At 37.7% G+C, this 26114-nt stretch overlaps 2 protein-coding genes across 6 annotated transcripts in view; one reads left to right on the plus strand and one right to left on the minus strand.

Moving 5' to 3' along the window:
* Window positions 1-1268: 1268 nt before the first annotated feature.
* On the minus strand, window positions 1269-15126 carry DUS4L (dihydrouridine synthase 4 like). 5 transcript variants are annotated; one of them, XM_017957065.3, is made up of 8 exons: window positions 15020-15107; window positions 14228-14377; window positions 12060-12196; window positions 7946-8067; window positions 5376-5493; window positions 3894-4016; window positions 2615-2841; window positions 1269-1897 (listed from the first exon to the last, which is right to left on the minus strand). In XM_017957065.3, exons 2-8 carry the CDS (start codon window positions 14252-14254, stop codon window positions 1650-1652), a joined length of 1002 nt encoding a protein of 333 aa, XP_017812554.1. In that variant the 5' UTR covers window positions 14255-14377; window positions 15020-15107; the 3' UTR covers window positions 1269-1649. The 5 variants fall into 5 exon arrangements, with proteins under 5 accessions (XP_017812554.1, XP_017812556.1, XP_009201912.1 ...); XM_017957067.3 differs by having other exon boundaries at window positions 14308-14377; window positions 15020-15101; XM_009203648.4 differs by lacking the exon at window positions 14228-14377 and having other exon boundaries at window positions 15020-15126.
* COG5 (component of oligomeric golgi complex 5) overlaps window positions 14558-26114 on the plus strand; it is a 363081-nt gene continuing 351524 nt past the window's right edge. The window contains exons 1-3 of the mRNA XM_031665852.1: window positions 14558-15424; window positions 20780-20919; window positions 24214-24271. Coding sequence (XP_031521712.1) covers window positions 15238-15424; window positions 20780-20919; window positions 24214-24271 — 385 coding nt within the window. The 5' untranslated portion in view covers window positions 14558-15237. The remainder of the gene's footprint in view (window positions 15425-20779; window positions 20920-24213; window positions 24272-26114) is intronic.

Here is a 26114-nt window from a genome sequence, read left to right on the forward strand (position 1 = left end):
TGGTCTCGAACTCCTGGACTCAAGTGATCTGTCTGCCTTGGCCTCCCAAACTGTTGGGATTACAGGTGTGAGCCACTGCGCCCAGCCAGGAAGTAACTTTTTTTTTTTTTTTTGAGATGAGTCTTGCTCTGTAGCCCAGGCTGGAGTGCAGTGGTGCAATCTTGGCTCACTGCAAGCTTCACCTCCCAGGTTCACACCATTCTCCTGCCTCAGTCTCCAGAGTAGCTGGGACTACAGGTGCCCGCCACCACGCCCAGCTAATTTTTTTATATTTTTAGTAGAGATGGGGTTTCACCATGTTATCTAGGATGGTCTCCATCTCCTGACCTCGTGATCTGCCAGCCTTGGCCTCCCAAAGTGCTGGGATTACAGGCGTGAGCCACCGCGCCCGGCCAGGAAGTTACTTTTAATCAAAAGTGTTAGAACTTCCACACTGGTTCCTTCCAAACACCGAGCACATTACTCTAGTGATGATGCTGTGCTCACAACACTAGGGTAATTCAATTCAGAGTTCTGACCATACCTCCCTATTTTGTACAGTATTCATAGAAAATGAAAAAGTCAGTGATCTTTAAAAAAAATACATTAACTGAAAAGTGAAAACAGAATGTACTGAGAAAAAAGATGGCACCACGGTGCTTACGTTAAAATGGATTCATTCAATATTCCCAAACGCGAATTAAACAGTTTTACATAATTATTTCCTTATAACAGTTTTCATGTTGGCAAAATAAATAATACTTTAATTACGAACTGTTTTATTTCAATCTGAGATACTTAATTCTTGCAGTGCATGCCCACCGGTAACAAAATCTATTAATAACACTCCCAAACCATGGGACTTTAAAGTTACAATCAACTGCTGAGAGGCATAAAAGTAATATCATTAAACAGAGAGTATGAAAATTAGGTTTTAAAATTAAAAACAAAACCTGGTTACTATTCTCTAGGAAATATTTCAAATATATAATCATCTCCAGCTTGGCTATCAAATTTCCTATACTTAAGATATGGTAGATTGCAGTTAATTTTATCTTTTTAGGTAGCAGGTATTATTTATTAAGCTTTCAATCTTTGGAGGAGCTAGAAGTTTTGAAATGTACCAAATTTAATGTCATTAACCAATTGGAATTTTTAAGATAAGTTCTGAGTGCAATTCTATTCAGAATTTCCTGTTCTTTTTCATTTTGGATGGATGTTGGTATTTGTTCCACCACTTTTTTGCACCTGCATACTTCTTGTTAACTTACAGATACCATGAGCCATACTTTCTTAGTATTGAAATAAATTTTATTTTAAAATGTTAAAAACATGATAAAACATGATTCCTTTAGGAAAAAATTCCCACTCTACCCATCCCCCTAATATGTATATAACAGTACTCAGAGCAGTATTTGTCAGTGTTTGCCTAGGATGATGAGGATGTCTGAACTACCGGGAGTTTTCTTTAAACTGCGTATTTCTGGGTCTACCCCAGATCTACCGAATCAGAATCTCTGAGGGTGGGGTCTATGACTGATTGTTAAAAAATGCTCCCAGGGATTGTTTTTATACTAAAATTTGGGAGCTACTAGTTTAAGGTACAAAATATGACCTGTGGTTTCACTGTGGGTCTAAAAGTATATATTAAAATTATTTGGGAAGTCTAGTCAAATGCCATAATGGTCTGTAAGGTAATCTATGATTGCTGAGGTGCTTGACAGAGCATTAAATACCCTTTTTTCCTGCCTTGAAGTTATCTTTTCCATCATGTACATTAAATGTTGATGGAAACACATGTAAGGAGTCCCAAGTTCAAGAGCAATATCAACCCAGTCCCAGATGCATTTCAGTGGGGTTTCCTCATATCCAGCAAACATGGCCGGGTTTGCTAAGAGTCCTCTTGCAACCATCACACCTACAAATTAAAGCACACCATATTTGTCCATACATTAAGAACCCCTGGTTATTAGTTCAAGCTCAATGAAGCAAACAGAATTTTTTTTAAAAAGTATTATCACCAAGGTTTTGTGATGCCTTTATTACATTAGTATGTTTAATTCAATTACAAAAGAATTAATTTTGGTACCTTTTGTAAACCAGGAAAGTTTAAATGTACTTATAGAAATCTTTATTTTTTAAAGATTTTTACATTAAACAGTTAGTCTTTAGTTTTTCTTTAGGGTAAATCTAGACTGTCATAAATTGGGCTGCTTAAAGTTCAGTTTATCTATATTCTCCCATCTAGCAATCACAGGGCTTGGCATGCCAATAATTTAAGGAAATAATGAAACTGCACAGCAGTTCTGGGGTTCTTTTAGCTCTTATCATTCTCGAGTTCACTCACTCCCATTTCTAGGTGCTTTATTTTACTAGTAGGCTATCTAGAAAATTCTTCACTGGTCACTAGATATGATGGCGTCAGAAAAGTAACTGAATTAATTTATCCCAGTTAAGATAATCCATGTTTTTCCAGGTAGAAAACTTAACATCATTTTAATAAATTGCTTAGCTTAAAACAGTACAATGGGAAAATATGGCTTAATGTTAAACAAAACAAATGAAAATCAAATTAACATTACTTCCGCACTCTCATTTCTTCCCAATTAAAAGAACCCAAGTATTTATTTCTTACCATCTGTCCCAGTAATCTGCCACACATTTTCTGCTTCCTTTAAGCTTCTGATGTCTCCATTAGCAATCACAGGTATAGACATATTTTCCTTAATTATTTTAATGGAATCGTAGTGCACTGGCTGATGTCTTTCTTCAGCAGTTCTTCCATGGACTGTAATCCATGAAACTCCTGTTGCTTCAGCCTTTCGACAAAGATCTACCGTTCTTTTAAGGTCATCATGGATCCTACAATTTCAAAATTATATTTATCTGTTCACAGCACACAAATCTTAATGCTAACATTAACTGACTAAAATGATATTTCATCTACTAAATTAGATTTGCTATATCATATTATTACTATATGTCATTATCAGCAAGGTTTTCTTCAGGGATCAGTTCCTACTCAAGACCTCAAATTTAGCTATTTCACTACTGACAACAAAGGACAAAAAAGTTTTATCTTAGACCTAGTGCTTCTATGCTTTGGCTTTGATAAATCAAAGAGCCATGAAAGTACTGTCACAGATGAATTTAAACCTTAATATTTGCTGTGCATGCCCCCATCGCCAAGTGGGAGAACATAATACTTTATCTTGAAATATGTTTTCAGGCTGGGCACGGTGGCTCACTCCTGTAATCCCAGCACTTTGAGAGGCTGAGGCAGGCGGATCACTTGAGGCCAGGAGCTCCAGACTGGCCTGGCCAACATGGGGAAACCTCGTCACTACTAAAAAATACAAAAATTAGCGAGGTGTGGTGACACACGCCTGTAATCCCAACTACTTGAGAGGCTGAGGCATGAGAATTGCTTGAACCTGGGAGGCAGGGGTTGCAGTGAGCCAAGATCGTGCCATTACACTCCAGCCTGGGCAACAGGGTGAGACTCTGTCTTAAAAAAAGAAGTATGTTTTCAGCCTGTCACGGAAAAACTGATTCCTGGTTTATTTTCTTTTCATTGTGAAATTTTAGTGCAAATATTTTTCCTGTTTTCTATACTTGGCACCAGTAATGTTTCTTCACATTAAATACTACATAGCTAAAGTTGAAAGTTTGGTGAGACTTACAATAAAGGGAGGCTTTAACTTTCGTTAAAAGTATAAAAGGAAGTTTTTCAGGACTATACATGAAAATTATGGTATATATTCTTTTACTAAATGTCTTATTTTCAACACTTCCATATACCAGCTACCAATTTATTTAGGATAGACACTCCTAACAGCATCAGACAAAAGGAATAATCTTTTATTTCCTAAGTAACGGATGATCGTATCAATAGATTGAAATATTGTCTTTACCTTATTTTAATAGAAACTGAAAATCCAGGGGTTTCCACCTGATTTCTTACTTGTTTCACCATATCTCGAACAAGCTCTGGCTTGTTTATTAAGCAAGCCCCATAACCTTCTGCCATTGCCCACCTTTGTAAAGCAAACATATGAACAAGTGAATTATAAATAACTGGAAGAGAAGACAAAATTCTGAAAGCAATGAAATATAAGTGCATCCATTTCTCTAGTGATCTAGAATAGAAGCAGATTTAAAAAATTCATAGGTTCAACATTTCTAAGTGGATCAATATGAGATTAGGAAAACATGTTCCCAGATCAAAAAGTACTCAGGAGAAATGGTTTTCATTGGCAAGTGAGAATATTAAGTTAAAAGTCATTCAACCAAAACAGGTTTAAATATTTCAAGTAATTAATTGCAATGACTTCAGATTTCAAAAATTCCAAATTTGATGTTTATTGTACATAACGAGGTTTTATTAGTCTCAATAGTAGAAAGATAGTTTTGGCCTACAGCATTCCAATACCACTAAACAGCTTATTTAACTATCCTCATGAGTATACAAATATGTCTCATCTGATTTAGATTACACTATACTTAACAACTTTGCTTTTATTCTGTGGACACATTTTCAATTACTGATAATCTACTACAGTGCCAGTACAGTAGAACTATTATTGTCAGGACAGGTGTGGTGGCTCAGGTCTGTAATCCCAGGACTTTGGGAGGCCGAAGCGGGTAGATCACCTGAGGTTGGGAGTTCGCGACCAGCCTGACCAACACAGAGAAACCCCGTCTCTACCAAAAATACAAAATTAGCTGGACATGGTGGCGCATGCCTGTAATCCCAGCTACTCGGGAGGCTGAGGCAGGAGAATTGCTTGAAACTCGGAGGCGGTGGTTGTGGTGAGCCCAGACAGCACCACTGCACTCCGATTTGGGAAACTCCGTCTTAAAAAAAAAAAAAAAAAAGAAATATTATTGTCAAATTAAGTACATCCTATCAACACCCAGTTACTTAAACCCAACCAAATAACTGTGGTATAAAGAAAAGGTGATCATAATAAGGTATTTTTATAAGGAGAATTAATTAGGAGGAAATATATGGTGATTTCCTAAGTCAAACAATCTGTTTTCAGAGCAAGCATATCTGACATGACAGTAAAAATACATTTTAGGGATTGCCGTAAATATTAGATTCTCATATAACTACTTATGGATGAGATTCAAGGCACAGCCACATAAAAATTCTATTGGTGAGGGGAGACAAAACACCTGTCTATACATCGTTTCAGTCATCAGAAAAGACCTTTGAATTTATGTTCCTAAATTATATTTCCCTATATTTTCTTCCTTCTTGTTTTGAGCCCTGGGGCTGTAACTCTATTTTCTTTTTAAGTTTTGGAAAACTAGAAAGATATTTTACCATGTTCACACATAGTTTTTTTTGTAATCTCTTGGAAAATTCTTCCAACTTCTTTGAGCTTTACCTCTGAGGGCAACCACAGTTAATGTCTATTCCATTCGCATAAGGACAGACTATACGAGCAGCATCAGATAAAAGTCTTGCATCGTTAGCAGCAAACTGAACAATCAATGGGCAATCACCTGACAAAATGAATAGCTCAACGTTAAAATTCACAGGAAAAAACCCTGCACACACACACACACACACACACACACACACACACCAAACTTTAATGTTTGCACAGGATAAAAGAGCAATAACGATTTTTAGCCTAAGAAGCATCTGTCCAAATAATATAACATTAAACAATTTAAAATATTTTAAATTAAAAGCAATTTACACTCAGTAAAAAATTCAAACAGTACAAAATTTGATAAATGAAAACAATTCTAACACTTTTGACAAAATAGACCCTCTTCCCAAAGGTGAGAATTAGTTTACCTGCATTCCAGAACAATTTTTTTGTATACCTGTAAAATTTAAACAAGTGTGAACATTCTATAAATACCACTATGCCTACTGTTCCTTTCTTTCCTGATATATCTGGGAGATGTACTCAGTCCTATTTTCTTCTTTATAGTGGGATATTCCGCTGTATGGATGGACCATACAGTGTATTTTTAGACTGTTTCACATGCTCTGAGTATATTCATAGGGTAAATTCTTAGGAGTAGAATTGTTAATAGTCATTTAGCATACAACATTGTGATAGATATTACAGAATTATCATCCAAGAGTTTACCAATATATACATACACCAATATGGATAAAAGTTCTTGTTTCCTCACAACTTATCATACAGTGTATATCCAACATTTGAATATTCTAATTAGTGAGCTCTTTTCATATTCTTTGCATTTTTCTATATATAATTAGTCATTCCTCTTATTTGTAATTTTTTTATAAAACAAAGAAATTAGTATTGCTATCTATCATGTGTTATAAATATTCTCCTCAGTTTTTTTGTCTTTGAGCATATTTGTGCTCTTACATATAAAGGTTTAAATTTTTTTTTTTTTTTGAGACAGCGTCTCTCTCTGTCACCCAGGCTGGAGTGCAGTGGCACAATCTCAGCTCACTGCAACCTCTGTGTCCCAGGTTCAGGTGATTCTCTGGCTCAGCCTCCCAAGTAGCTAGGAGTATAGGCGCCTGCCACCAAAGCCAGCCAATTTTTTAATTTTTAGTAGAGACAGGGTTTTGCCATGTTGGTCAGGCTGGTCTCGAACTCCTGACCTCAGGTGATCCACCCACCTTGGCCTCCCAAAGTGCTAAGATTACAAGAATGAGCCACCGCGTCTGGCCCAAAGGTTTAAATTTTAATACAGCCAAATGTATTAAAGCTTCCTATGTTTTAAAGAACATATTTTTCTTATCCTTGGGTCAGTGTTATGAACTCTTTTTAGATGTATTTCAGCATTTCTTTTGAGGAATACTTGTACGAGAATCATTGGATGTTTATAAAAATGCAGATTTCTTGGCATCATCCTAGTTGCATTGATTCAAGATTCCTATGGCAATCCACTGATTTATAGGATTATGATGGTTTAGGAGAATTTGCTTTATTCTTTATGGAGATGTAAGGTGCTTTCTCTTTTGTAGCTCAAGAGAGTTACAGAATTTCAATTTAACAACCATTTATTGGTCTAATATATTTCCAACACTGTACTAGATGCTAAGGATACAAATCAAGCTATTTCTACAGCTACAGCCCTCAAGGAGGCCGAACCTAATGGGAGAAACAGGCATATAAAGAGGAAATCATAATGCAGTAGAATTAAGTGCAACATAAGAGCCTGTGCTTAGCAGGGAGGACGTGAGTAGAGGATGATAAAAAAAAAAAAAAAAGATTCATGGCTACAAATATTGACAGCTGAATGAAGAAACATAAACTACAGTTTGCAAGAGAGAGAAAGGGGTCTGGTGTGAGAAGACAGGGTATGTTCAAGGACTTAAAATAACTTAGGAATTTTGAAGGATAAAGTCAGTGGGCGTAGGGAGAAACTGAAGGAAGATAAGGCTGCAGAAGATATATTTAGAGGTCAGATTATGAAAAACTGTATATTATCCTCAGGTGCTAAAATTTGAGTCTTTAAGCCAGTAGTTCTCAACCTTTAAGAAGCTCAGAATTACCTGGAAAGCTTTTCAGAACACAGATTGCTGGACCACATATCCAGAATTTCTGATTTAGTATACCTGTAAATCTCCCTTTCTAACAAGTTTCCAGATAATACTAATGCTGCTGGTCTGGGGATCCCACCTTGTGAACAATGAGGAAAATTTACATTTTCAATAGGTCACTTGGAGGATAGTTTGGAATGGTACAAGACTAGAGGCAGTGTGACAGGCATCTACTCTAATAGCCCTAGTGAGAGGAGAGGGTTTCAAAGTGGCCTTACGCTTTGGTATATACACTGATAGTTTACAAGGCATTCAGTAATAACAGGTAAAAAAAATACTTATTAAAAACACTAAAGAACTAAAACTTTTTCACATAAAATCTCTAAATTGTGTTGTTTCTGATTAGACAAGATAGTTGAGTTTGTAAACAAATTTAAAAAGTTTTACAAAGTCAGTACACTCGGTTTCACATACCTTGGTTTGTGGTAAATTCACTGTCTCTGGCTTTTATAGATTTGACAAAATCAGCGGCAACTATCATTGGTGTATAACACAGATCACAACTGTATTTTCTTACTAGTGTCCTAAAAGCCAACCTGTGAGCATATAAAACCTTAATTATGCATTTAGAAACACCACAAACATATTTTAGTGCATTGTTAAATATTTATCAGAGAAAGTTCTACCTACGGGGAGATGGAGGATATTTACTTTTCCCTACTATTCCTGCTAAGTATTACTAAAAACCCTGGATATTATATATAAAACAAACACAAGAAAATTTTGAAAGGTGAAGAAAAGATGGCCAGACAGGCTAGTGACCTCAGGACCTGAGGAATGACAGGGTGGTGAGTTCTCTGGATTTTATTTTTGTCTCGAATATCCTAGACTTGAAGAAGCTGGCCAACTGGAAACAACAATGGATGCAGAAAAAAAACCAGCCCCAACAAAAGCCTTCTCTAACCAAGGGACCAGGAAAATATTCTTTCTGACCTAGTAAGACAGAAATCTTTTAGACAGTTCTACTCCAGCCAAATACTGTAGAAAAAGCTATGGCTTTATCTCCATTAGCAAAGGCCAAGTGGGAATCCTAGACTTCTACCCTCTAAAGGCTGTTAACAAGGTGCTCCAACATTCTACTGAGATGATGTCCGAGAAGGCCAGGTAAGGATTTGAAACTTTCATCTCTGGTGGCCAGTGAGGTCACTCCCAGCCCAGTGGTATCAGTGGAGGCCACAAGGGGAGCCTGGACTTCCATGCCTGCCAGCAGTAATGAAGCACTCCTCTTCCTCACTGCTTGGTGTGGTTTCAGAGGAGGCATAGTGGAGAGCCAGGACTTTCATTATTGCCCAGCATATATGAGGCTACCCTCACCATGGGGAACTGTAACTCTCATCCCTGTCCAGCAGTAATGAGGAGCTCCTCACCCACCAGATGTCGAAGGAGGCCAAGTGAAGAACTTGGACTTCTATCAGATAGTAATGAGGTGGCATCACTCCCCTAATCATTCCCTGCTGGAGTGTTGTCAGAAAAAGCCAGTTAAAACAGAATGTTCAATAGTCAAAATCAATTAATCTAATCCATCATAGTAACAGGCTAAATAATAAAAAGCACATGATCACGTAGATGCAGAAAAGGCATTTGACAAAATACCCATACATAGTAAAAAAAAAAAAAAAAAAAGCTAACTCTCAGAAAACCAGAAGTAGAGGGAACCTTCCTCAGTTTCATAAAGTACATCCATAAAATTCCTACAGAACACTTTTGCCTTAGACAGGAACAAGGTAAGGAAGTCTGCTCTTATCACCCTTATTCAACACAGCACTAAAACTTTTAGTCAGTGCAAGAAGGCATGATAAAGAACAAAAGGCACATGATCAAAAGGAAGAAATCCAACTGTCCTTATTTGCAGATGACATGGTTGTTTATAGACTCTGAAGGAATTTACAAAAAAACTAGAACCAACAAGTGAGTTTAGCAAGTTTTCAGGATATAAGATCAACATACAAAAATCTATTTCTATGTCCTAGCAATAAACATGTGAACACCAAAAATTAAAAATTCTATTTACAAACATGCTCAAAACAAACCCATGTGTCTTATAAAACATGTACAGAACTTGTAACCTGAAAACTACACAAAACTGATGATAGAAATCAAAGAAAATCTCAATCAATGGAAAGACATATTGTGTTCATGGATTGGGAGACTCAACACAGTAAGAAAGTCAATTCTTCCCAAGTTGAGGTATAGGTTTCACACAGTTCTTATGAAAATTCCAGCAAGGTTTTTTGCAGAGATAGACAAGGTCATTCTAAAATTTATTTGTAAAGCAAGGGAACTAGAATAGCTAAAACAATTTTGAAAAAGTAAATAAATTGGGAAGAACCAGTCTACCTGATTTCAAGACATATTATAGAGCTATATAATAAAACTATGGTATTGGCAGGGAAAAAGATACAAGATCAATGGAACAAAATAGAAAATGCTTATTTCTCATAAAGAAGCAAATAATTAAATAGAGGAGAGATAGCCTTTCTTTTTTTTATTATTTTTTTTGAGATGGAGTTTTACTCTTGTTGCCCAGGCTGGAGTGCAGTGGCACGATCTCAGCTCACTGCAACCTTCACCTCCCAGGCTCAAGCGATTTTCCTGTTTCAGCCTCCCAGCAGCTGGGACTATTGGCATGCACCACCATGCTGACTAATTTTTGTATTTAGTGGAGATGGAGTTTCACCATGTTGGACAGGCTGGTCTAGAACTCCTGACCTCAAATGATCTGCCCACCTCAGCCTCCCAAAGTGCTGGAATTAGGATTTGATGGCGTGAGCCACCGTGCCTGGCCCACAGCCTTTCCAAAATGGTGCTGGAATAATTGGATACCCATAGGCAACCTAACCTAAGCCTCACACTTACATAAAAGTTAATGCAAAATTGATCGTGGACTTAAATGCAAAACATAAAACCATAAAACTTTTAGGGAAAAAAACTGAGGAGAAAATATTCAGGATCTGGAGCTACATAAAGGTTTCTTATACTTGACATCAAAAGTACAATTTACAAAAGATAAAATTGATAAGTTAGACTTCATTAAAATGAAACTTTTGTTCTGCAAAAGATCCTGTTAAGAGCATGAAAAGACAAGCCATATACAGGGAGGAAATATGTGCAAATCACATATCTGACAAAGCAGAATATATATCTAGAGTATATAAATAACTCTCAGCACTCAATAGAAAACAAGAAAACATGGATAAAAGCACTTGAATAGATACTTATACAAAGACAACATACAAATGGCCAATAAACATACAAAAAGATGTTCAGCATCATTAATCATTAGGGAAATGCAAATTAAAACTGCAATGAAATACCACTTTATACCCATTAGGATGATTATAATAATAAAAAAAAAAACTCCCAGAATATAACAAGTGTTGATGAGGATGTGGAGAAATTAAAACTCTTGTTCACTGCTGCTGGTAAGGTAACATGGTGCAGCTGCTATGGAAAGCAGTATAGTAGCTGCTCAAAAAATTAAACATAGAATCACCATATGATTCAGCAATTCTACTTCTGGGTACATAGTCAAAAAAGAATTGAAAGCAGGGTTTCAGAGACCTGTTATGAACCATGGGTATTTGTATATGGGTATTTGTACACCCATAGTTCATGAAAGTATTGTTTGTGATAGCCAAAAGGTGGAAGTTATCTTGTGTTCTATTAATATATGAATGGATATCAACAGATGAATGGATAAACAAAATATACATAAAATGGAACATTATTCAGCCTTAAAAGGAACAATAGTCTGATATATGCTACAACATGAATGAACCTTGAGGATGTTATGCTGCATAAAATATTAGCAAAACCAGTTTTGAACAAATACGTATAAGACTTATATGAGGTACCTAGAGTAGTGAAATTCATAGAGGGAGAAAGTAGAATAATGGTTGCCAGGGGTTGCTGTAGGGAACAGTGGAATGGGGAGTTATAGTTTAATGTGTATAGAATTTCCATCTTCTAAGATGAAAAGAGTTTTAGAGATCAGATGCACAACAATGTGAATGTAATTAACACTACTGAACTGTATTCTTAAAAATGAGAGGTAAATTTTATGTTACGTATATTTTATAACAAACTTTTTTAAAAAAACAACTCAATAGTAAAAGAGCAAACAATCCAATTAGAAGATGAGCAAAAGATACCAAGAAATATTTCTTCGAAAACTGAACACACCACTACCTCAGGACCCAGTAATTGCACTACTTGTCCCAAGACTTAAGTTCACATAAAAATCTACACATCAATACTTGTATCTATTTAATATACACTATATACTTATAGGTAGGAGTTACAACCACCACCATTTTTATAGATATAACAAGTGCAGCTCAGAGAGGTTGTTTACTCAGGATCACATATATACTAGGCAAGCGTTAGCATCATGACTCAATTCTAAATCATGATTCCAAAGGTAGGAGTTTGAAGTTCCCATACGCTGGTGGTCTTATAGTACTTTTAAAAAGTCAGAGCATAAAAGGGAAATTTCATCTTAGTTCATTAACCATTTAGCAACACTTACTTTGAATATCGAACCATTGGGGCACAGACTTTTACCAGCTGTCCAGAATGAAACATTTCTATGGGATCTTTTTTTCTTTCTTGATATATTGTGGTCTGCATGCAGTCACTCTTCATTAATACAGATTTGTTTCGAATCTGAAAAAGACAGTAAGCTTGTATAGAGAAAATATGCTTTCACTATATTAATTCCATTCTAACAATTTCAACTGCCAACAATGTATATTTTTTATCAGGCTTGTGGGCTCAGAAATTTTTTTATTAATAGCTTCTTTTCACAGTATCCAATATGAAACTATAGAATGCTGCCTCTATTTGTAAGATAAATAGATGTGGAAAACTACCCAAGATAGTTGTGGAAAAACAAGATGTAGAAAACGATATTTTTCCCTAGTTTACCATGTTGTAAGTTTTCAGGTTATTTAAACATTTTTTACATGCTACTTTGTTGGGATTGGTGAGCCAAGAAATTTGGTTTATTTTATATATAATACTCGACTAGCATTTGGAAATATCTTGTTTTATTCAGGAAAGTTAAATGGCATTAATAGAGCAACTCTAAGTAGTCAGTGTTTCAAAAGATATCCTGGTGCTTTTATTGTAATTCTTGAATCCTGTTGTCTGCGAATCAGAAGATAAACAAACGTTAATTATTTTTAAAAATTTTAATGTGATATTATCTAGTGAAAATTTCAATTATAATTCTACAATTACATTCTAAATCACTTTTATACCCCAAGAGGTACAGGTACAAGTGATGAAATTATGGCGTTTATAAATGTTTTATATTTGCTATACTTAAAATCTTACCATTTCACAGTGTTGGTTACTTTTCATATTCCAGTTTTTGGCCTTAGTAATTTAGAAACAGGTATGTATGAAGGAAAAATGAAACAGAAAAAAATAAAAAAAAAAAAGAATCGGATATGGGCCAACTTTAGAACAGTCTAATTGATCAAACTTTAGAGTCTTTAACCTTTAGGCAAAGAGTTGAAATTAAAAATAGCCAAGGTACTTAAGGATGTCAGGATCTTGCAAGAAACTGCTGGAAGCACCAATATTTAAGTAACAGAGGAAAAGGGGAGAGCAACAAAGACTGAAGATGAACTTTGGAGCTGGGAGGAATAAACCTAAAGAGTGATACTCAGAAACCAAGAGAGAGACCATTATGAAGGAAGGAGGGGATAGGTATCTTAAACATCAAAGTAAGGCAAAAATAAAGGGTGCAATGCCAACAAGGTTATTAGTTATTTTAGCAAGAATTATTTCATTTTTATCCACTCCTGCAGTCATAGTAAATGGCATACAGAAGAAGGCCTCAATATTTATTTGCTTAAAGAATAAATCAGTAGCTTTCAGGGGGCTGGGCTCACACCTGTAAACTCAGCATTTTGGGAGGCCAAGGCAGGAGTTCCAGACCAGCTTGGGCAATATAGTGAGATTCCCATCTCTAAAAAAATTATAAAAATTAGCTGGGCATAGCAGCAAGCACCTGTGGTTTCAGCTACTCTAGAAGCTTAGGCAGGAGGATCCCTTGAGCCCAGAAGGTTGAGGCTGCAGTGAGCCATGATCCTGCCACTGCACTCCAGCCTGGGTGACAGAGCTAGATCCCAACTCAACAAAAGAAAACAAAACAAAACAATCGGTAGCTTTCAACTTTAGTTGTATACTATAATGAACTGGGGAGCTTTTAAGAGTTAGGATGCCCAAGCCATACCCTAAACCAATAAAATCCAAATGTCTGGGCTCAGGATGCAGGCATCAGTGTTTTTATTAAAGCTCTTCAGGTGATTTCAATGTGCAGCTAAGCTTGGAATTACTGGAATAAGTAAATCCAAAGATTCCAAAGCACCTGGTACAATTGTTTGTTTAAATGGGTTCCTGCCTTACCTATTAGCTCCTTTTAGGATATGGATTGAGTCTTATGTTTGTAAACTCATGAGAGCATGCAGAGTAGAGGGATCAAAACTTTCACTCTATGAGTGAATATTATTTACTGTTCTAAAATCTTCCACTGTGGGGAATAAAGTCAAGGAAGGAAAAATAATTCCTAATTCACAAGTAATGAACGAATCACTCCTATTCCCATCATGACTAAGATCTTACATACTAGGGAAAATCCTCTGAGACAAAGAGAGCATAATGCAGTGTAGCATAAGACTTGCTTACCTGAGGTGTTATGAGTATGAAATGCATTTAGATTTATAAAATACTTAGAACAGCGATAAGCACAGGATAAGCAGTAGCACCTTTTTGAAACAGAATGTAGAAAACCATGTAGCTCTGGAACTGGACAAAATTGGTTTCCTGGATACATACCTACCGTAGAAAATGAAAAAGTCATATTACAGTTTCTTTTTGCGAAGAAGCTTAAGACTTTCTCGCATACTTGTGGTTGATTGACCCTGTTAATTTATCAGTATTTATCTTAGAAGAAAGAAATCTAGGTCAAAAATGCGAACGTATTAGCTGAGAAGATACAATGGGAACCAACCTGATGCTCTTACAGCCTCAATACCGTTAGTTGAGATACAGACAATTTATCAGTTTGTAATTAAGAAAAAGTCTGACATGTGGCTGAAAGTGAGGAAGAGGTAGAAAAGGCAAAAGGTCAAAGGTCTCAGGGAAGGAAGGAGGGTAGAGACAGTGAGTTTTATTTGTCCTTTTATGGTTCAGTCTTCCTTCTTCATCGAGTCTCCCTAATTCTCTTCACTCCTCATCCCCAGCAATTTTTCTTCCCAAGCATTTCCTGCGGGCTTTTATTACCCCAGGAGTGCCAGTCAAGGGGTGGGACAGATAACAGCTGTGTAGCAACTAACGACTGACTCTTGTGAGTGTGGAGGGCAAACCAAGCTCCCTGAAACCTCCGCTCTGCTCTCCTGCCTTACGCCGCACGGCCCCTGTTCTGAGGTTTAATACTTGCTTCACAGATAGGCGCTGCGGCCACGTTCCGGTGCCCACCTTCTCCTTGGCCCGGGCACGACGCCAGCCCAGGAGGCGCGGCCCAGAGCTGCTGCTAAAGACAGCGGAAAGCGCCGGCCGGACGGCCTTGGCTCCCTCGGTGCGCTGGGCGCAAAGCACTCGGACCCCGGGCGCCCACTGCCTCAGTAACCACCCGGCTCCTAGCCAGGCTTAGCCCAGCTGCGGGATAAGTCAGTTCGCCAGGCGGGCCTGGAGCCATGGGCTGGTTGGTCCGGCGGCGCCGAGATTCTGCGTCACCACCTGGGCGGGGCCGTTCTGCCGCTGACGACATCAACCCGGCACCTGCCAACATGGAAGGTGGCGACGGCAGCGTCGTTGTGGCTGGCCTCGGGGCTCGAGGTTCTGGAGCTGCTGCAGCGACAGTCCGGGAACTTCTGCAGGACGGTAAGGAGACGGGGTCTGACCAGGTCGTGGGTTTGGGGGTCTGCGCTGCTCCGCACCTGGACAGCGAGGTGGATCCAACCCGTTGCTTTGCAGAAAGTTTTCCAGTCTGGACGTGACCACTCCCCTCCGCCCGGCCCCCTGGCTTGGGTACTGTTCTAGCCAACCTGTTTCCTCTGGGACTAGCTCCCTCTTTTCCGGTGTCTTGGGGACACCTGGTTTCTGTTTGCTCCTCATTTCAACTCGACCCCCCCGCATGCCTCCAGCTTCCTTGAAGTTTAGGGAGACCAAACCCTGTGGCCCGCGTTGGCAGCCACGGGCTGCTGCCGCAGTTCTTGAACGGGTGTAGCGTTCGAGCTCTTCAAAAGTGTAAGATCTAGAACAGACGGCAGACGCATGATGAAGTAGGGCCTTGTTTTAAAGTAGAACTGGAAACGCCTACTCCTTTAACAAATGGACTATACAGGTCACCCCTCTCGCAGCCGGTTTTTTTTTCCCACTCCTTTATGAGGCAGTTATCCACAGTGAGACGTGGGAGAAGGTTTGAGGCATTCGTTCAGGTTTGGATTAACCATTTGTACAGAATCTAGCAGTCAGATTTATTGCTAGTCAGTTTGGAGAGAAGTTGCCCAAAATAAGAAAAGTTAGATATACTTGAAAAGCATATTCAGTTGTGTCAATCCAGTTACCATGCCCGAATCTCTTATCCTTCAGAATTTAAAGTTCAAATTTATAAGCATAAAAATAAAGCCCTTCTCACCTGTTTTTAATTTTTTCTCTAGTGGCCATCGCATTCTACCTTGTACTAAAATCATTTGTATACTTTTTAAAATCTCTTCTGTATGGCGAACTTTTTTTTAAATATCCCACAATGTGAATAGCAGTATCTTGCATACAGTAGGTGCAGAATGTTTTTTAAAGTGATCGTCGCAGTTAGAAGCACATGAACACATTTGAAGACCAAAGTGGGTAATAAATGAAATAAAGTCCTAAATTGTTGTTTATTTTCTCTGACTGTTGAATATTTTATTGTCATCCTGAATTACATGCTTTCTCATGATAATGTATGTACTTTTGTCAAAAGCAATGATGTTTTCTGAACTATTTTGTGTTGGAAACTAGGTCAGGGTCTCTGTCTAAAACTTGATTAAACTGAATGTAAATTAAGATACAAGGCAGAGACCCTGATATATTTGCAATTGCTCCTGATATATGTGCAATTCTTGCCCTCAAGTAGTTCACCATCTAGTAGAGGAAATAATCTTGTAGGGCTATTAAGGTAGGTGCTGTAATACAGTGATGTAAGATAGCAATTGGATTGTGTATAAAGTAGAGCATTAATATAGAGGAGAATGATAACTGGGGGTTGGGAACTGGTTAGGAAATGTCAGAAAAGGCTTTCTAGGTGGAGACGTTTTAAACTGTAGATAGGACTTCCCCAGGTGAACAGTGGAAGGGACAATACAGTCCAAACACTGGATATATGTTTCAGTAGGGTGTATTTCAGGAATTGTAATCAGTTCTTGGAGGGTAAACAGTCTTCAATTCTGCCTTCTGTATTTTCCTCCTTGGTTCTCGGCTGTTCTCCACAGTGATTATTTAAATCTTCTTTATCCTTTACAAACCTTTTCCTTCAAGCTCAACAAATGACTTTCAGCTTCCCTGGGGAGAAAAAAAGGAGCCATCAGATGTGAACTTTCTCCATTTCTTGCCCATCAAAGCTATAAATTTAACTTCAACCTATAACCATCCATTGCACCTTTTTCCCCTTGCCTTTTCAATTGCAACAGAAGTGGAGTCTCTGCTCCTTTCTTTCTTCTTTTTTTTTTTTTTTTTTGAGACGGAGTCTGGCTCTGTCGCCCAGGCTAGAGCGCAGTGGCGCGATCTCGGCTCACTGTAAGGTCCACCTTCCGCGTTCACGCCATTCTCCTGCCTCAGCCTCCCGAATAGCTGTGTTACAGGCGCCCGCCACCATGCCCAGCTAATTTTTTTGTATTTTTTAGTAGAGACGGAGTTTCACCGTATTAAGTCAGGATGGTCTCGAACTCCTGACCTCGTGATCTGCCCACCTTGGCATCCCGAAGTGCTGGGATTACAGGCGTGAGCCACCATGCCCAGCCAAGTCTCTGCTCCTTTCTAAGGATAGTCCCTCCTACTTTGCTCTGGATTTTTTCTTCCTGTTTCCTAGGGACTCAATCACCCTCAATCTGTGCCATTGAAATAACTTTGCAAGGTTTCCAATGATTTTCTTGCACATACGACAAATGGACACTTTTTTGGTCCTTTCCTTTAACTTGTAATAGCATTTAATTCCTTTCTTGAAATACTTTTTTCATGTGGTTTATGGGTGCTGTGCTTTTAAAAAATTCTTAATTCTCTAAGTGCTCTTTTCCAGGTTCCTGTAGATACTTGTAGTTCAGTTTGTTCTGAATTAAGCTGTCTCTGTTACCCCTCCCACCCCCAACATTCCTGAGGAAGTAAGCATTTCCAGCAGAAACTTTGATTCACTGTATTAGGGATTTGGCTAGTGACAGTATCGAATTGATAGGCTTGGTGAGCACAGATGCATAGTATGAAAATTGGTGAGGTGTTTATGATATGTCTCCTATAGGAATGAGGAAACTATAAAAGAGAAGCATTATATAATTCATCTCTTTAAAGGCTGTAAGCCCTCAAATGCCACATCCTGTTGTGTTTGATCTTTGTAAGCTCTGTGATACTACTACTACTAACTTTCTTTATCCCTTCTTTTGGCTTTTGCCATTCTTTTTTGTTTCTCTTTCTTTCTCCCTGAGCACTCTTTAGTCTCTTTGATTGCTTTCATTTTCTCTCTCCACCCCCAACTTTCCTGTCTTCCTCATTTTTCTGCCTTTCTGTGCATTCTAAAACTTTTTTTCCTGAATCATCTGGTCTTTTCTGTGGTTTCAGTATGATCTTTACCTGTCTTCTGAATTATAAAACTATATTTTTAACTGCCTACTGGACATTTCTATCTTAATTTTATTATGATATGCCGTTCCATAACCTGTATGGACATTTCTATTTTGATAGTAAACAAGTAGTGCCAGTTCTATAATACACATGAAAACCTACATATGAACAAATAGTACAAGTTTTACATATGAAAAAATGAAATGGAATCACTTTTTCTATTCTCTCCTAATCTTTTCCTCTGGTAGTCTCTGTATCTGTGTTTACTGTGTTGTTAGGTAAATGTGTGCTTGTTCCCCTTGTAAATTATGAATTCTTTGGAGGCAGAGGTTTATGTTCGTCTTTGTGTGTTCAGTGTCTAGTGGTCTAACTTAGTGTAAAACTAAATTTCCTATATCAGTTACTTAATCAAGAAATTTGGGAATCATCCTTGTTTGTTTTACCTGATCACCCATTTTCAGCTTGTCAGTAAGTCCTACATCCTATGCAGTGTGAATATTTGTCAAATTTGTCACTTTGACGTTCTTAGTGCCACTTATTCAGGTCTTATTCAGGCCTTCATTATGTCACTTAGGCTGTTAACATAGTACTTTACTGGCCTCTGTGGTTGTATTTCTTGGGTATATTGTTAATTGGCTTTGTGGGAAAATAGAAAAAGCCCTGATTTTGTAGTGTTTGCTGATTGCCATGGTGTAAATACTCTCACCATCGTAGATTTTAAGATATCTGTGTGAAAGGTCAACTGGCTCACAGAATTCCTGAAAATTTAACAGTCAGTGCTCAAGAGCCGGAAGAGGCAACTTCAGCACATTGCTGTGTGACTAATCCTTTTTCCATCATCCTCTATACAGCTGCCAGGATTATTGTTTTGGAACATAAAGCTGATAGTGCAGTTTCTTGGCTTAAACGAGATATGGTTAAACATTTTGAATGTCTTACAAACCTCTTTTCAAACTGCCCTCCAACCTTGGGAACCACATCTGTCATTCTTTACCATTTCTGCCCAATATACACGTGCTACGATCTAGACACACTGAAATCAGTATTCCCCTTATTTCTCAAAATATGCCATGGCATTTGCCACTGCTGAGCCTTCCCTTTGCTTGGAAGGGCTTTTTTTCATTTGTCTGGCTGACAGGGTTCTTAGTTCTGAGAAGCACTTGGCAAATTAGAAGGAAATGTGGTTCTCAGACTTAAAAGTAGCCAAGTAGCAGTTTCCTTCTTTCATTCCACTACATTTTAAGAGTAATCAAGAGTATGAGACTTTATTTTTGTTGTTGTTGTTACCAGAATGATACTATCAGCTGATGTATAGATTTGTTAATTCATGGAACGTGCCATGTGTCTGGTATTGTTCAGACACTGAAGATGAGTTAGCAAACAAAACAAAGACCTTCTTTCCCTCTTGGAGCATACATTATAGCGGATGTAGACAATTAGGTTTTCTTATAAGTACTCTATTTTGCTTGTTTCATCATCTCTCAGAAGGCAGCTTTAATTGTATCTACTATATCATTAGGAGATTTGGTACATGGTTACCATGAGCTCCCTTCTGGGTATCTATTTTTAAACTTTCAATTCTCTTAATTTTTCTTTCATCCATAGATTTGTGGATTTCTATATTGAGGGATATCTTTTTAACATCTAGAATTACTTCTGTTTTCTGTCTATTAGGGGCCTATTTTAAACAACTTTTCTTTCCGTTAACATATTTCACTCATAAATCCTAAATTTCAGTAACACCTATAAATTTATATTTCCTATTGTTACTAAAATTCCAAATTTACTTTGCTGTAACAGTATTTGTGTATTGATCTAGAGATATCTGAGGCCATAAATATTTTATATATATAGCCAATTTTCCTGTTGTCTTTTCACTGGCAATGATCTTGTTGTGTTGCATTAATAGTTATAGCTAGTAGTTTTTTTTTTGTTTTTTGGTTTTTTTTGAGATGGAGTCTCGCTCTGTTACCCAGGCTGGAGTGCAATGGCACAATCTCGGCTCACTGCAACCTGTCTCCCGAGTTCAAGCTATTCTTCTGCTTCAGCCTGCCGAGTAGCTGGGATTACAGGCACCTGCCATCATGCCCAGCTAATTTTTGTATTTTTGTAGAGACGGGGTTTCACCATGTTGGACAGGCTGGTCTTGAACACCTGACCTCAGGTGATCCACCCGCCTCAGCCTCCCAAAGTGCTGGGATTACAGGCGTGAGCCACTGCGCCTGGCCAGTAGTTATGTTTTTAATCTCTTTCTCAATGTTATACTTCTTGTTGGGTCATGATAAAAGTAAGCATTAAGCAGTGTAGTGGAGTGGTTCAGAGTATGGGATCAAAATATGTTAATTATGATTATCATTGTTCTGTTGTTTAATAACTGGTTTAGTACAGGGTAATTAAGGACTTTTCTTTATTTTTTCCCCAATCCAGAGTGTTATAGTGACTTTTTAAACGAAGACTTTGATGTAAAGACTTACACTTCTCAATCTATTCATCAAGCTGTAATTGCTGAACAACTAGCAAAACTTGCCCAAGGAATCAGTCAGTTGGACAAAGAACTACACTTACAGGTAATTCTGATTTTCAGGGTCCCTATGGATATTTAGCCTAAAGTGATAATTTAGCATTTTTGTAATCTTATTAAATACAAATGCATATTTACATGAAGAAGTGCATACTTACCAGTGTGACTTATTTTTCAAAGTAAATTTTTGAAATTTTCTGTAAACCACTTTTTGTTTGTTAAAAAACTAATATACCACCTCACCAAAGCCTTTCATTCATACTTCCTGTTCACCACCTTAACTGCTGTGCAATGAATTTAGTGGGCAAAAAATAGGATGTGTTCGATAAAGATAATAGAAAATGGAATTTTGGAAGTAAAACAATGTGAATAAGAAAAAATTGGGATGTTACATTGGCAATTCATACTTTATAAGCACAAAATGTAGCATTTGCTGAAGTTACAGAAAGTTGATAAATGTTATTCTGAGTAAGATACAATATGAGAAGTTAGGAGACGGGTCCTACTTTTAGCTATGCTGTTAACTGACTTTAATCTCACTTAATGTCTTTAAGTCTAGCTTTTTTGTTTGTTTTTTAATCTATCAGATGGGTTGGAATAAGCAAGAGGAAGAGGAGACTATAGTAGATAACTTTGAAGATTCCTTCCTCTCCTAAAATTGTGTAATTTTTATAGGGCGATTTTATGGTATAATTTCTAGTGTTGCCTTTGATAGAGTAGGTATTTAATACGTATTTAAATGAATGAACATATGTATGAAACATCAATCGTTTACCAGGAAACATAGATTTGGTATAACCTGAGACATATCCACTTGATTTTTTGTGTGTCTTAGTTTCTTTGAGTGGCTTAGATAGGACTGGGATGACTTCTAAGGTCATTTTAACTCTAAAAGTCTGATTATATATAATTTGATTTCAATCTTTATTGGCAGATACTTAGAAAACACGTTTAGGCCAGGCGTAGTGGCTCATGCCTGTAACCCCAGCACTTTGGGAGGTCAAGGTGGGAGGATCACGAGGTCAGGAGTTCCAGACCAGCCTGGCCAACAGGCACTACCCCATCTCTACTAAAAATACAAAAATTAACTGGGCGTGGTGGCGGGTGCCTGTAATCCCAGCTACTTGGGAGGCTGAGGCAGGAGAATCACTTCAGCCTGGGAGGTGGAGCTTGCAGTGAGCCGAGATCGTGCCGTTGCACTCAAGCCTGGGCAACAACAGCAAGACTCTGTCTCAAAAAAGAAAGAGAGAGAGAGAGAGAGAGAAGTTATAGTAGCCTAGGATGTGAAGTAGAGGAAGTCTGGGAGTCTCAGTAGTCTATATCAGTGAGATGTCTAAAACTGTAAAATATTTACTATTAGGGTTTAGTGCAGGAACTAGAAATCACTCTAAGAAAGACACTTCATACAGAGAGTTTGGATACTTATAAAATTGTTGGGTGAATAGCTAGTGGACTGAGTTGAAGGAATTACCACAGATACAATACAGAGGCCTGGAAGTACCTGTTCTTACCTTCCATGCCAGTGCTAAAATTCTGCTTCTAGATACCTGATGACTAAATACTGGAGTGGTCAATGTGGTTCTCTTAACTGTGTCTAAATTCTCAGGTCTCAGAACCTTTATTACTAGCTGAAACAGTAAGCTTTCCTCTCTCTCTTTCTCTTTTTTTTTTTGAGACAGAGTCTTGCTCTGTCACCCAGGCTGGAGTACAGTGGCGCAATCTCGGCTCACTGCAACCTCTGTCTCCCGGGTTCAAATGATTCTTGTGCCTCAGCCTCACAAGTAGCTGGGACTACATGCGTGCACCACCACACGTGGCTAATTTTTTTGTATTTTTAGTAGAGACAGGATTTCACGATGTTGGCCAGGCTGGTCTCAAACTCCTGACCTCAAATGAGTCACCCACCTCGGCCTCCCAAAGTGCTGGGATTACAGGTGTGAGCCACCGTGCCTGGCCTAGCTTTCCTCTCTCTTGTCTTCCACAACTCTTGGAAAAATCATTTAATTGGTTGCAAGGGAGTCTATGAAACTATAGTTTCAGGCTTTTTAACCTTACCAAAGTATTACTAGTGATAAAAGAGAATAGATAATTTTAAGAAAGTTTGTCTTGTTAAGATGGACATATTGAGGACTGTATCCGTAGACTGGGAAAAATTTGGACATCTTCTGGGAACCTTACAAGTAACAGACTGAGATGACCAAGGGTAATACTTTGAGTAGATACGAGAGAAAGATACTTGACAGAATGACAGTGATATCTGAAACAGGACAAAGTGGAGGATTTAGGGGTTCCAGTGAATTAATCTTTGGTGATTAAGAACTTCAGTCAGCAAACTAGACATGAAACTTCATATTCATTGGAATAAAAGGCACACAATAATAAGGATTCCTGCATTATTCTAAAGATTTGAATGATTTCTTGATGTTTCTGGGAATCTCTTGCATGTGGCCTTTAACTTGTAACCTTCTTGGTTTTTTTGTTCTGGCCATCTGCAGTGCCCTAATTTTCATAAAAGTATCAAACATCTATAGGGAAAAGGATTTGCTGTGGGTGTGTGACACTGGGAAACTGGAAGCAGAGAGATGTTCAGGTATAGGTGAGCACTGAGTGCTGTATCTTTCCAGAGTAGGATGTGGCCTTGGTGGTGCTGAATCAAATTCAAGAACAAAGAGAACCTGTTGTTTGAAAATATTCTTTAAAGGGAAAACATAGTAATGGTGTGGCAACAATGAGCTGGTTTTGTACATTTTTTGGCACAACTCCACTTGTGCATTTCATTAAGATAGCAAGGGGCTTACCTGAATGTTTGTGTTCCCCTAACATTCATATGTTGAAACTTAATCTCCAATATGATAGTATTAAAAGCTAGGGGCTCTGGGAGGTGATTAGTGCCCTTCTAAGAGAGGCCCGAGGAAGCTTGTTTGCCCCTTCCACCATGTGAAGATAGATACAAGGTACCATCTATGAGGAATGGGTTCTCACCAGATGCTGAATTTGCCAGTGCCTTGTTGTTGGATTTCCCAACCCCTAGAACTGTGAGCAATAAAAATTTCTTCTGTTTGTAAATTACCCAGTCTAAGATATTTTGTGTTTGTAGTCCAAACAGACTAAGACAGGGCTAAGAAAAGGCTTTAACTCCTCTTGCTCTGTGTTGAACTGTAAATGTATGTGTGTTCCTGCTTATAACTCATCTCAGACACACCTTAAAAACCTGTGTTTTTTTCTTTTGTATTTGTATTTGCCTCATTTCTACTCCAAGCGAGACCTTCCATTCTACATTGTGGTTACAAGGAAAAATATCTAACAGAGCAAAAGCTAATCATTTGTTTTTGATTTTCAGGTTGTTGCAAGACATGAAGATTTACTGGCACAAGCAACTGGGATTGAGTCGTTGGAAGGTATATTTCTATTAACTGCTAGAGATTATGTAGGACTAGACCAGGGATTGGCAAGCTTTGGCAAGCTACTTTGGATGGGAAGTATTTTAGACTTTGCCAGCCACATAGTCTCTGTTGCAACTACTAAACTCTGCCATTGTAGAGTGAAAGTAGCCAGATAATATGAAAACAAATGTGTGTGGCTGTGTTTCAGTAAAACTTTAGTAAAACTTTGCTGGCCCCTGAGCTACATGATCTGGGTTCAAATCCTTGTTTTACTACTTACTAGGTGTTTGACTTTGGGCAAGTTAGTTAACCCTTCTCTGCCTCAGTTTTCCTATTTGTAAAAGAGTCTAGTATGTACTAACATAGCATTATTCTGAGGATTAAATGAATTAGCAAGATACTTAGAACAATGCCTGCACATATTTAGTGCACCTGTGTTAGTTAATTAAAACAATAAAAACATCAACAATACCAGAGTGGGTAGTACTGGAAGGAGGCTGGAATTTTTTTCTTATTTTTGCCTTTCTTGGAGCCTTTTCTGCAACTCTTTTTAATGAAAGTATAGTCGAATAATAATTGGATTTTTATTTTTACAAATCTGCTTATTTTTGTTTGACTAAATATTTTATGAATTTTTCATTCCCTCTTGATTAAATTAAACTACATCTCATAAATATGAATTGTTACTATTGTGTTTTACATTATTGTGATTACTATTTTTAATCATTGTACATCAAAATAAAGATAAGTGGTTTTTCCCTATGTTGATCACATTATTGAGAGAGGATATTGTTTTCTGTGATGTAATATTCTGTAATGCTTCCCCCAGTATTTCTTATGTACCAAAAGATATTAACTTATTCTCAGCATGTACAGTATTTCTAAGATACCCTGATGAAGAACTTAATATTTTTGGAAATAGTTGTTTGAAATCTGGAATACATGTCTGACTAGGTTCTTAGGAAAATTAAGAAGCTCTAAGTACTGATTGACTTAGTACTGGAAATTAATTATTATTTTTAGTCATTTCAACTTTTATTTTAGATCCAGGGGGTATATGTGTAGGTTTGTACCTGAGAATATGGTATAATGCTGAGGTTTGGGATACAAATGATCCTGTCACCCAGGTAGTGTGCATAGTACCCAACAGTTAGGTACTCCCTCCTCTAGTAGTCCCTATTGTCTATTGTTGTCATCTTCAAGTCTATGAGTACCCGATGTTTAGCTCCCACTAATAAGTGAGACTGTGTGGTATTTGATTTTTCTCTTCCTGCCTTAATTTGCTTAGGATAATGACCTTCAGTTCTATCCATATTACTGTATAGGACATGATTTCATTCTTTTTTTATGGCTGTGTGGTATCCATGGTATATATGTACCATGTTTTTAAAATCTAATTCACTGTGCATGGGCACCTAGGTTGATTCTATGTCTTTGTTATTGTGAATAGTGCTGCGATGAACATATGAGTGCATGTGTCTTTATGGTGGAACAATTTATTTTCTTTTGAATGTATATTCAGTAACAGGATTGCTGGGTCGAATAGTAGTTCTGAGTTATTTGAGAAATTGTCAAACTTCTTTCCGCGGTGGCTGTACCTTCCCACCTAGAGCATATAAGCATTCCTTTTTCTCAGTAGCCTCACCATCATCTGTTGTTTTTTGACTTTTTAATAATAGTCATTCTGAATGGTGTGAGATGGTATCTCATTGTGGTTTTGATTTCTCTGAGGATTGGTGATGTTGAGCATTTTTTTTATGTGTGTGTTGCCTGCATGTATGCCTTCTTTTGAGAAATGTCTCTTTTTGTCTTTTGCCCACTTTTTAATGGAGTTGTGTTTTTGCTTGTTGAATTAAGT

This window comes from Papio anubis, chromosome 4, assembly GCF_008728515.1.
Source record: "Papio anubis isolate 15944 chromosome 4, Panubis1.0, whole genome shotgun sequence".
Classification (NCBI taxonomy): domain Eukaryota; kingdom Metazoa; phylum Chordata; class Mammalia; order Primates; family Cercopithecidae; genus Papio; species Papio anubis.